General features: G+C 38.2%; 1 protein-coding gene across 4 annotated transcripts in view; it reads right to left on the bottom strand.

Moving 5' to 3' along the window:
- AP2A2 (adaptor related protein complex 2 subunit alpha 2) overlaps positions 1-13,065 on the bottom strand; it is a 45,247-nt gene that overhangs the window by 21,931 nt on the left and 10,251 nt on the right. For all 4 annotated transcript variants that reach the window (XM_049820720.1, XM_049820719.1, XM_049820721.1 and 1 more), the window contains exons 2-3: positions 9,342-9,410; positions 220-362 (exon numbers count right to left, since the gene is read on the bottom strand). In XM_049820720.1, the coding sequence (XP_049676677.1) occupies positions 220-362; positions 9,342-9,410 (212 nt within the window). The remainder of the gene's footprint in view (positions 1-219; positions 363-9,341; positions 9,411-13,065) is intronic.

The following is a 13,065-nucleotide window of genomic DNA, read 5'->3' as shown; positions in this document are numbered from 1 at the left end:
CGAGAGTAATAATTTTATGCAGAGTGTACATATCAGCTTTTACAATTAGTACAAGATTCCCTGTGCACAGAAGTGGTTAGATTTCAGAATCACTGCTAGATCCAAAATAAGGCTTTAAGATGGGGTCAGGGGAATGAAGCAAAGTCTCTTACAGACTATCCAGCTGAGGCAGAATATTAGGCAGAATAGCTTATCTTTTATAGAGACCGAATTACTCACAATTTGTTTCTCTGTATATCTATTGGAACTGAGCAGGTTTACAGCCTCCATGTGACCAAAGTCAATGTCATGCCCCAGGAGAAAGATGAAAAGCAGTTTGCAGACATATTTTTTCTTACTGTAACCATCCAGAGCCTTGTCACCTGGAAAGCAAGGAAACAAAGAACGATTAAGCCTGTATTGTTCCTATACCTGGCTCCCCCACTCCTCAGTTCCACTGAGGTACCCCCATCATATCTTACAGTAACAAGACTTAACAGCTGTACCTAGCACGAACTGAGATGTACTGAGGGACAAACTGAGGCTTCAGCTATTGTCGTACTTTAATTTCACAAATTTTAAGTGTATTATTTCAGCTTTTATTCACTCTACAGTGAGCAAAAAGCTAAATATATCCACTTATCTCTGACTTAAAGGACTGTAAGTCTTCACATCATTTTTGTGCTAAACACATGAAAATTATCACAAACCATCATCAACAGGTGCCAGACAATCAAACAACTCCTGCATTTTAAAAAAAATTCCCAGTCATACAACACGGGTAGCTTGTAGCTCTTCCTAATGATCTGAGACAGTAAAATGCATAACTCTGAAAAAGCTAGGCTGTTACTGAATCAACAAGACATTCACATGATTAAATATTTATCTAAATCTGAAATTAATTTATAAGGAAAAAACCCCACCAAAACCTGAAGCTTTTAGTGTTAATGCCATTTCCCATTATCTAGATCCTAAAGGACAGTAATGACAATGCTATCAGCTAGTCCCTGAATTATCCTGCTATGTCCTTGAAGTATTTTCTTGTTAAGAGTCAGTACATACGCGTTTACTCAATTTTGGTTTTCCTGTTTCTGTTAAGAGCAGCTATATGTCTGCCATACAAGTTCTCTTGTTAAACCAGTTATCAAACCTTTATCACAGTAAAAGGTCTTAACACACTTACTGAAGTGCACCACAGTAAAGAACTCAGTAGCAACAAAATAAAATAGCAAGTCTTTTTAAAAAGATAAAATGATAGAGCCATATCCCAAAGTACTGAAAAAAACACATGAAATGAGAATACTGTGAGAGCTTTAAAGCATTTGTAAAATGAAAGTATTCACAATTATTTCAGTTTTAGAAGAAAAATGCACCCTAAATAGGTTTAGGCTTATGTTGTAGGACTGCTGTATTTTAGAAGCTTGTAAAAGCTACATGGAACAGTACAGCAGCTTACAGCTCCTCAGGCAGACAACGACTTTTCCTGAAGAAAAGGGCATGTGAACATATACTTTTTGCACAACATTCTCTCCCTACCCCAAATCAAGAGATAAAGGAGTAGCCACTAAATCAGGCAAGCCTGAATGCTAGAGAGCTCAGTCAGGGTAATAAAATTTTGATAGATGCTGCTGCCTAAAAGGCTATATAAGCTCCTTAGCCTCTGCACTCTGGGCCCAGAATAACTAGTCTGTCAGATCAGTGTGTATTCCTTAGTGATGGGTAAGTTCAGCCAGAATAGCACTGCATAAAGTAAAGCTTAAATAAGATATCCCTAACTCATTGACCTTACCAAAAAAGCTCAAAGCTGCTTTTTAAAAACAAAACAAAAAAAACCCAAACAAACCACACTTCTGATTTATGTAGTATGCAGCTAAATATTTAATACGAAATCTTAGTAGTATAGAAGTTTCTCCTTCGTCCTTCTCATCCACTGGTGCAGAAGCAGGTTTGATTTCTCATGCCACGTGCATCTACAGCTCCCATAGATTTCACACTACACTCACTGACTGTATAAAAACAACAGAAACCTTATCACTATAAGCTTATAGTTTGTGAAGGAATGAGCACTACCATCAACATGTGAAGCCATGTAACATTAGTGAACTACGAGAAAGCATACTGGTGTGCTGAAGTAGACAATGATAAAAAGTTATGCCTACAGGCTGCAACTATGCATTTTGGGGGGTTGCTTTCTGTTTCAACTCTAGAAACTTCTATTATTTAGTTTTATTTCAACTGAGAAAACAAATTCAAGCACATGACTGCTATTTTAATATGGACACGGATACCCTTCAAATCTGAGTCTTAGGCACCCTTCATTTGAGGGTTTTGGTTGTTGGTTTTTTTAACCAGCACAGACAGCATATCAGTTACCAACAAAAGAAGCTTTACCTTCAAGCTATTTTTATGCTGTGCAAAGAAAAGTTGCCTTCAGGTCCACACCACCAAGCCAATACACATCACATTTTACTTAGATACATGAAGGAAGTGTTACTGAAGATACTCATGACAGTGAAATGCTGCTATACTGGATCCTCTGACAACAGCCAGCTCTGCAGAAAGCTGCCCAAAGACATGTTTTCTTTAGAGTCACATCTACAGTTTGCTGCCATAACACTATTTTCCTGCTGAGCCAGCAAACAAGTCCAGGGCAGTATGCTTTACTAGACATCTGAATTGACATTAGGAAAAAACGGAGACATGCAGATTTGGGGGGAGAAAGTCTGGGGTTGGGTTTTGTTTTTCCCCCTTCTTTGGAAGCAATATGGCAAGAGGGAAGAGTAGATATTCAGTCATGCCAGTCTATCTGCTGTGGCCTTCAAACTATGGCTTGAGCAGCAGATGAACAAAGTCTTCTGTATTTATAACAGGGGAAATAATACCTCCTGTTATATTATTTTCCCAAGAAAATGGTACTCAAGAGCAGAAGCTTCTTCCCATGCCATCACGGTAGGGAGATGCAGATCAAAGATAGCTTCGTTCCTTAGGAGAGGCAAGAAAAAAAAAATTACAGGAAAAGGCAAAGTGACAGCTTTAGTTTTTAAACATTTTTCAGTTGCTTAAGAATAGTTTCTACAAGCTCTTAGGATTTGACTTTCAATTGGTCTTCTGCATAAGATCTGGAAGGAAAAGAAATAATCAGTGAACAAACCGGGGGTGCAGGGGGCACACAACAAAGTATTTGTCATGGTTTGGCAATTCCTTTTTTCAGGTTTAGGACCCAGCTATTTAAAGCATTATATCCCTCCAAGATACCAGTATTTTAAGAGCTCAGATTAGCAAGGTCCTTGGATCTTGGGGTATGTGAAGCATTTTTGATGGAACTATGCCATGCAATCAAGCTCAAAACATATCACCATCCTACTTAACAAGGAAAAAGCAGCTTCTTTCTCCATCGTGTGCTACCAAAGAATATTGTAAAAATCAGTACCTGATTTTTTAAGACAGACAACACTTCTTCTTAAGACAGAAAAAAAAGTTTACTGACTGATTTCAAAAGCTTCTGTCCCTTGTTACGCAGAACTGAAGTCAGTATGAAGGTTCTCAATAAGTCAGTCTTATTAACTTAAGCCAAGTAACAGTTGCTAGAACTCTTCTTTAAAGCCTTTAGTTCCCAGCAATAATAGAACATCATTGTCTTCTTCAACTGCTGTGCTAATTAAATAACAAGATTTTAAAAGACCATTGCAGTCAAAGGTCTCACTGTAGTTGCCTACCTCCAGCTGTGTTTTGAAGAAGTCTTTGATTCAGATTCTTACTGAAATTTCAAGTTTAACTATGCAATTACTCTCCCTCCCAAGTAGCATTTACAAAGAGTTACAAAGGTTCTATTTTAAACATTACTAACAAGTCTCATTGCTTAAGTATGTGCTAAAATAGTACAGCTTCCCCCAGCTTCAAGCAAACATCCGAATAAGATCAGAAGGAAGTTTCACATGTTCTTTTATCTTTACTGCCATACACAATCATTTCTTTTAACTCAGCTCATTTTTAAATGCTTTTGGGAACATTTGCAAGTACTGCAAATCAAGTCAGCAGAAACAGGAAGGATTCAGAATGCACGTCAGCAGGTTTTGAGCACAGTGGGCATTTCAAAGGCTACTTGCTTTCCCTGGAAAGTTTTAGTCATTTTTCCAAGAAATAAAATATTAACAGCTAATCAGCAAATGGTACTATTATTAAGAAAGAATTACTACTTTCACATTTCTGTGCATCACCTCTCTACCATTTAAACAGGGAAGTTTTGGGTTTCATTGCTCATAGATCTCTTTCACACAGCCTTCCAAAAAGGAAGAAATAAGGCACAAATGCATTATGAGACCCTTTGGTTCCCAGGCAGCACCTTCTGCCTCTAATTTGGACTATGTGTTAAAAAAAACAACAGCTGCCTTTGTAATTCATATACTTAAAAACCAGCCTGCTGCACAGCTACAGAGCCTGCTACCAGTCAGAGGGGGCAAAGAAGGCAGTTTAGTTCTGCAGGATCTTCACTGTGGGGTAAAGGGTAAGAAAGCCTGACAAGTCTAGTCTCACTAGCATCCAGATGGTTGATTGCCATCTCAAAGACAAGACAATCTTTGCTTTAAAAACTGCAGTCATGGCTTATGCAAAACAGCATGGACAACACCCTTAAGTGTTTCTTCCCATTCAGTGTGCTTCCTTCCCAGGTTGACACTGACCCACGTTCGTGCAGTTGACAGCAATCCAGTGCTATACTGTATCAGAAGGCCTACTACTATCTTAGAGGCTAAGAAAAATGAAGTTGCTTTTTATGAATGCATCTACACCTTGAGACAAGATTTGTCTTTCCATAAGAGTGACAGTCCAAGCCCTCTAAATGAAAGGCTGAATATTTGTGTTAAACAATCCATAAGCTAAGTATTTAGTTACCATACTACTACCAACAGAAGAGAGTATTACTAGAGCAGCCCTACAACTCAGGTGATATTTGAAGCCTGGTTTCACTTCCAACAATTCACTTTGTCACTGAAGACACTTTATTATCTTACTGTCTGATTGCCTTCATACATCGCTTAGATGATCAGAAGACAGTGTGACTAACCAGACCCATCGTAAATATAAAGACTACACTTTCACAGCCTGCCAGGAAAGCAGTTTACTGTTACACAGCTTCTGTTTAAAACAGGTATTTAGAGGTTTTCTTGAACTTCCTGCAAAGGGTTACTGTGTAGTTTGGGACAATAGAAAAGGCTTGCCTGAATTTGGGAAAACAAGTAAGCTGAAGTAAAAAAATAATTAGATTATCAACTAAGACTGGGGTACTTCTGCACAAGCCAAAAATCTGTAACAGAAACCCTATTAAGCTACTAGAACAAAACTACAATCTAATGACAGATCTGGAAAAAAGAACAAGCCTGAATCAAGCAGGGAACAAATTTCCTTTGACTGCAGGAACAGCTTATAGATTTGTGGGCAGTTTCATTAGTACACAAATTCTGCTCTGAGAGATCGAAATGACACAACAAATTAATAAACCAGATGTTTTTTCATTTTTTTTCCCACTCATTTCCAAAGCAATTACTATGACAGCCAGACTTCTAGTTTGACTCAAGCATGGGAGTAAAATCAGCTTACAGTCTAAACATGTAAAACAAAAGGAATAGTATTTCTCCACACTTAACTCCTACAACTTCTGCTTTATTACACTGCTGCAGTTTCTCTCTACTATATACATCTTATCTCAGTTAATGCAGAAGCATTTAAAGCAACTGTCAAGGGCACACTGACCTCAGAAATAGAGCTTCCTCATGCTGAAACAAGAGACAAAGTCACCTTAAGTACAGAGATTCTAGATTCCTTCTGAGCTTGGAGCACAGAAGCCAGATCAGAACCCAAAACCATAGCACACATTCCATCAGTTCAAGAAAAGTATGACTTTACCAGGGACATGCAGTCTCATCCCAGCCTGTTAAGTACAAGGGTACTTTAAATAGCAGGTCACCCAAACATAAGGCAGATAACAGACTTGCTGGCTACTTGCATGATAGAACAAGAGTAGAAATACTTAGCCTCTGTCTGTAACAGTAGAAGAATGTATCTTGCAAGTTACATGGTGTGGGGGTCTAGACACTGCAACAGAGTATGCTGAAGAGTGTAAAGGTCCAGAGGAAGAGAAGGATACTTGTAGTATTCCAGTCTCTTATGCTAGTCTCAAGCAAGAACATATCCATGTCAAGAGGGACTACTGCCAGCTTTGCTTCTTATAGTCAGACTTTTCCCTGGTTACAACAATGCAGCCAGTCCAACAGCTGCATCTTTGGCCAGGTATTTAACCTAGGGCACCAGTATTCCCCATAATTATTTAGCAAGGGACTCCATCTTAAGTTCAGTCACACATTTGTCTTAATCCAAAATATTTAAAAACATTTTTAAAAGTCAGAGCTACATAAAAAGACACTGAGTTAAACTGAATGATCTTCACTTAAACCAAGAATAAAATGTATTATGAAGGTCTGTTTATTTTTATACAGCCCTTCTGCAAGGAAGAACCATGCAGCACAAAGCCCTTGTAGAACTTCTGCAGCAGAAAGATACACAGCTATCACCTCCCTCACACTCTCAAGGCCTCAAGCAGTTACACACATTGTCCAAACTCAGCTTCTTCCAAATTGTGACATTTATGTCTAGTTTTCCTTCAGGCTACATCAAATTGTCTTCAGTTAAGCAAGATTTTTCACCTAAAATCCATACAAATTCAGTAATTAAGTAGCCATAATGAAGATCAGCTAATGGGAAGGTTTAGTCACCTTTCACTGAAGCTACTGAATGAGCACACACTGACATTTATTCAAAACTATTTAAACTGTGCTTAAAAGATACAAAAGGTACGCAAGCTGAAGTTACTGCACTACTTTGCTGAAAGCACCTCCATTCTCTGATCACTGCCTGATTTGTGGTTCTACACAGCCAAGGGTTTCTATGATCATTTCTCCCCCGCATCATGATTAACCAGAGAAGAATTTACTGTGCATGTACTTTTAATTATTTTTGTATTTAAGCCACAAAATACACTGCAAAACTGAGGAACAGAACCGGACAGGCTTTTATGAACACAGCCAAACAGTAAGAACTGGACTATATCCCTGCAAGTCAGTACTTAAACAGCCTTAACCATTATGAACTTTTCTGCAATGCCTTATTGCATTTCTTTACAACAGCAAGTTTAACTCCAGCAGTGAAGTGAGCAGGTCTGACAGAACCTTCTTCATGCTTCAAGAACACTGAACAGACAGCAGGCAGAGAGGTTCTACAGCAGCTTCAATAACTTTAAATTTTTTTGCCTTTTGAAGTTTTCAGACCTTCATTACAAACTGAAGACTTAGTCTGTTCCAGTTTCATTACTGAAAAATTGATTAGGTTTTGCAAACAAACTAAAGCTTGCCCATCAATCAAATCAAGATAAAAAAGGTGGTGTACCCCGAAGTTAAGTTGCTGAAAGAACTAGATTTCTGTGTTAGTGTGACTGCAGCAAGGTTTCCAACTAGGCATTAGTCTCTAGTTGTTCTTGATCACAGAAGGGCATAGGTGGAATAATTGTTAATATATCTACAGATCAAGATAAAACAAGCAGTCTTTGTGGCTGTATCTTCCAGATTAATCAACTTAATGAAATTAGTTGAAACAAAGTAACATGAAACTTAGACTAACCTCTTAAGGGTACAAAAACCTCTTAAACACTTTTAATTAAACTCAGTCTCTATCTGGAAGATATACTTAATTCATCTAGCACAGATCTTGCTTGGACATTAAACTGCTTTATTTAAAAGTTACAATTTTATGCTTATATTTACTAGGCAATAAGATGATCCCCTTTGATCACACATCTGGAACTAAGAAAAATGGCTGTTACTCTTGTGTGCAGTTTTCTAACAGACCCTTGAACTATGTGCTAGTTGCTCAGTGTGCATGCATACTTAGCACATGAAGGCAGTATTTGCTGGTCACTGTCTGGAAAATGGACACGAGCTTTAGACTTTGATTTGGTGACAGAGAACAGTCTGTAGAACAGGCTACATACACAAAGCCTGCTACTTCTGGCAAAAAAATCAGACCAACTTCAGTGTTAGATGGAAACTTTGCAATGAAAAGGAATCGAAAAACAATGTGACAGCATAGAGAGGTGACTAAACAAAAGTTCCTTTTTCTATTTACCCTAGAAAAGCAGCCATTAAAATTTCCTCAGTTACCCTACCACTGAAGTCCCCAATCTGGATAAAGCATACTTGGATATCCAAGAGAAAAACATTAGCACAGAGGCATGTGATGGCTTCTACTTTAGAAGCATTTCTTAACTTTTGAGTGTCTTGCACTGTAGTCACCTTTTCCCTTCCAAGCTGTTGTTGACACTCAAGTTTTTGCAGGTCTTCATATGCCTTTAAGAGACATACCACTTAAAAAGTAGCAACAGATCCCTATGAAGTTCAGGAAAGTTTTTTCAGGCTTTGTTAATGCACTGAGTTTTCCAAATGGACACACTAGTCTAAGTCAGGATAGATAATTAAGGTAAACAGGTTTAATGTGAACACAGCAAATTCTGAAGCTGCATATGCAACCCCCACACTGCAACACCTTATCTAGCTAAGCACACAGCCCAGTTATCTATTTAAATGGAACGTTTGTCACAGCCACTACTGCTAGAACTCTATTCAAAAGTATCTCAACCACCCCTCAGAACCTTTGAGGCCAGATACACAACTTGAATACAGTTACAGCATGAGTTTTACCATGTGCTGTTTAAAAGTTAAATGCCTTCTGGAATGCATGAGGATGGAATTAATCACTGCATATCTTTTGTTTCATATGAGTAGTTTGTATTGCTGTTGCTTATGGGAGTGGTCAAGATGTATGACATCATCAACTACATATTTTTTTCTTAATTCTGCTAGAAGATAGTCTAACCCATTACTTCCCTAAAGCGGTCAGCAAGGAGCAGGGAGTGGAGAGAGAGAGGGGAAGGAGAAGAAGTCTAAACAGCTACTGTTTTACCAGAAATAACTACATCCACCCATGTTTCTTCAGACTAGTTCACAGCCTTCTGGAAGAAAACAGGCTGAGTAGTTACATGGTAAGGATGCAAAGCATGAGAAAAAGTTTGTGAACCCTAGCTCAATTCTTTGATACAGGAGGGACTTTTCTTCTGTTATGGCCAAGAATCACATGGACTGGCAGGAAGTTCTGTAGTTAAGAGAACATTTTCAATAGTTATTCTAACAGCCTGGTCTAGCATTTTGCTTCCATCAGCAGTTGACAAAAAAGTCTAAACATGTAAAAACAAAACAAAAACCCATAGAGAAATGTCATATGAGGAAATATGTATAGTTTAGTATGATCAAGTCACTTACCTTTAAATTTTGACCGAATGTTTGCTAGTTCTTTATTTATCCTCTTTATCTCAGCTTCTTTACTTTTGCCTGAAATCAAAAGAACACACATCAGGATACAGTGCTTCAGACAGCCCTCTGTCATGCTAAGCTTCTTTCCACCCAAAAAAGCTGTGTGGACGTACAAACATCAGGAGGAATTATTACTCTCCCTTTCCAGTAGCAAGACTAGATGAAGCTAAACATCACAGAGGTAACTTAAGCATTGCTTTATAGAGGAATTTGAGAAGCTAGAAGGACCTCCCTGTTTCAAGAAACTTTGCAGACTTTAAATGGTATCAGTTGCATACAATTAATCCGAGATGCCTTTATTACTGACTTTCACAAACGCTTCAGTTTTTCTATTCCTTAAACTGGCAAGAGAAAACTGAATTTTACTTCCAATTTAATTACTAGGTTGACAGTTTGATTACTAGGTTTGCTCTGAAGGAAAGAGTGTCCTAAACGCAATCTTACAAACAAACAGCTTGTGTTATTCCTCACCCTAAGGACAAGCCAATTTACTGCTCCTCTATTGAATGGTCATTCAGTTCAACAGCTTTAAAAACATTCTTAAGAGACACTGAACAGGAAAAGCAGTAAACTTACGAGTAGCCCAAAGACTCAACAGACCTCAGACAGATAGGATACATGCCAAAGTTCAGACTTTCAAGATGCCCCATGAAAGTCACTTGAAAAACCAGAAATAGTTAAAATTCACATTTTTTTAGGTGATTTTACCACCTTAGGCTTCTTAGCACAGTCTATATTTCATATCAACTTTTGAGTCCAAGAATAATTATTAGGATTTCTAGTGCCAAATCAAGTTAGATATCCAGAGAAATAAACTGCAGTTTAAAATCTGTTAATGCAAGCTTATTCAAGTAATACTTGCATATTCCAAACCAAAGCAGCTTATTTACTTTTTAGCATTTTAGGTTTTGGCGATTGAGATTCTATAGAGGTCTGGGTCCATCTACATGAGTGAGCATGGTAGGGTAAAATATCTAACTCGGGCATTATATTCAGTTGCATGAAGTTTGAAGGAAGCAAATAAAGTCCACTTCAGCTATACAGAACTACCCATCTAATTGCATTGGAAATTCAGACCTGTACCTACTCAAACTTTCAAGCAGTTTCCAAAACATCAACTAGCAGCAGAAAAAAACAACTTCCTTTTCTTCATCACATATACTTGGCTACAAGGTTATGAATAAAAGTTTCTTGGCGCTGTTCGAAAATGGTCCAACCTTATGAGCAGCGGGGATCAGATGCCCTGCTTTCACACCCCACCTTCCCCCACACCACTCCAATCACTACAGCCATGTCTGTGCAAGGAGGGTATGTGACAAGGCTTGAAGAGCAGTTCAGGACCAGCATTTTGAAGCACCTCCAAATCTCACCCCTTTCTTCCACACAACTCACAGCATTTAAACATCCTACTACATTTGCACATCCAAGCCTCCTGTGTCACCCAATGACTCTTAATCACCACTTTACCATTCCAAAGATGATCTGACAACAGGCCAGATGAAAGGTGATTAAGTAACTCAAGGAAACAAGTGCCTCGGGATAGGTCAGTAGCAAAGTGTAAGGGAATCCCATGCCAAATACAAATTAATCCAGATTTTGTAATTTCTTGATTTAGACTCAAAAAAAGAAACTGAAGTTATGCACTTCCAAAACCAACTCTTGCATAAGATGCAGAAAACTGGTTTGTATTAATATGCCTATAATAATGGCCACGAGAATACAAACACGTGGCAAGACTAGCACACTGTACAAATGAAAACAAGTTAGGCCCAAAATAGAAGCAACTCTTGGATTTGCCTTGTCATTTTAACAAAATACCTACAGATTTGCTTAAAATGGAATTTTTCCATTCTACAACACTGTTTTATAAGGGGCACTGCTCAAAACACTGAAGTGCAGGGTGCCTGGGCAGGCGCTCTACATGGTAAAAAACCCCCAACTTCCCCCATATCCAACCCTGAAAAACTGTTTGTACCTACTTGTCCACTTACTGCTTTTAAGAAGTTAAGCATTTGCAGAGCTCAAGAATTCACGATACCTGTTCTGAAACATAACTTGTAGTTGCTATCTGTAAGCATCTTGGGTTTCAGATAAAGCAGGAGATACGTCCACAGTTTTAATTTCACCTAGAAACTCCAATTAACCTCTAAAATGACGAGGTGGAGATCACAGTATACTTCCATCAATTTAAGATGCATCTGTTGGGATCACGAAGTTTAACCAGTTTTCACTAATACATTATGCAACATGAGTTTTCTTCTAGTTTAACATGCCAACCTAAAGTAACCTGGTTTTAAAGCAGTAACATTATTTACTCTATAAATAAGCAGCAGCTCATACAACCTGAGGCTTGAAGTGTCTTCTACTATAGATTTTAGATTTGTCTTAATTGGATTAGATTATTTGTCCTGTGCACATGGCAGAGATACCAAAGCATTCATGTCTAAGATACTTGCCAGCGTTTGGAATTCACTACTAGACTGAAGCAAGGCTTTTGCTCCTGGGTCCACACTCCATGAAGAGGGCCACAGTAACATATGCCAAAAGGGTGCAAGTGTTTATGTAAATAAACAACACTCCAATTTTGTACACTACCACACTAGCACTCTTTAAAAAGACTTGAAAACACTTCTCATTTTCAGCAATTCATCTGCTCCAGATCAAAATTTTAATTTCTAAAACTATTCATTTCTGTTCCCTTTTACCAAGTGAAGGGCACATATCATTAAAGTGTTACCAGCGAGTCTGGATATTTTGTACTTCATTTAGATTAATGGGGCAGAGACATTGACCTCAGTCTGGGATATTGCTAACCCAAGTAGGATATTTAATTACCTAAATTTGGAAGCTAGGTCCTTGCTGTCTATATCTTTAGGTTCTGTTTGTAAGGAACGCACACTGCAATATTTACTTTGAATTATTAGCTGCTGTTTCTCTAACCTCAACAATAAGCACTGATGTTAAAAACAGTGGTAGGAAGGGGGAACAAGAGTAAGTACATGTCAGCCAGTTTTTCCTAACCCAAGACAAAAATCAATACCATCGTATTTTTTTTTTTTTTTTAATCACCAAAACCTCTGGGCAAGCCTTTCAAGCAGCATTATCTACCCATTATGCTCACAGATTATCAGTTACTGCTAGAAACTGGATTCTTTGTGTCCTAAGCAAGCAACAAAGCATTAAGGGAAGCCTGACTAAAATACTTCAGGAATTTGTGAAGTCAGCACCTTTGGTAGAAATGGACTGCAGCCTCAGCAACACAAAAAGCAAAATCCCACCCCCTGCACACACAGCTGTAGCAGTGAGTTGACAGGAACACCCATATTAAACAGCAAATTCACATCTGAAGGTTATTCTCTCAAAGTTAAAAACTTGCACAGCATATGAAAAGCCTGTTTTGAATAATTCTTTCAGGCTGTTCTATTTTGAATACAGTATATAATCTCATCTAGAACTCGACCAAACATAAATAGCATAGCAACTAGCTAGTGATAAAAGTTTGACTCCATACATTAGAAATCCAGTTGAAGGATTAAGTCTTAAGTTGTCTCCTTAACACTGATTACAGTCTACACATGCCTGAAATTGGAGTTTTAGAGAGCAGCACTAGTACATTGCATGTTGAATGTCACTGAGGACAGTCATGTAACAATGCTTAGCATAACTCACGAGT

This window comes from Accipiter gentilis, chromosome 17 (assembly GCF_929443795.1).
Source record: "Accipiter gentilis chromosome 17, bAccGen1.1, whole genome shotgun sequence".
NCBI lineage: Eukaryota > Metazoa > Chordata > Aves > Accipitriformes > Accipitridae > Astur > Astur gentilis.
This window is presented reverse-complemented; position numbering and strand designations above follow the sequence as displayed.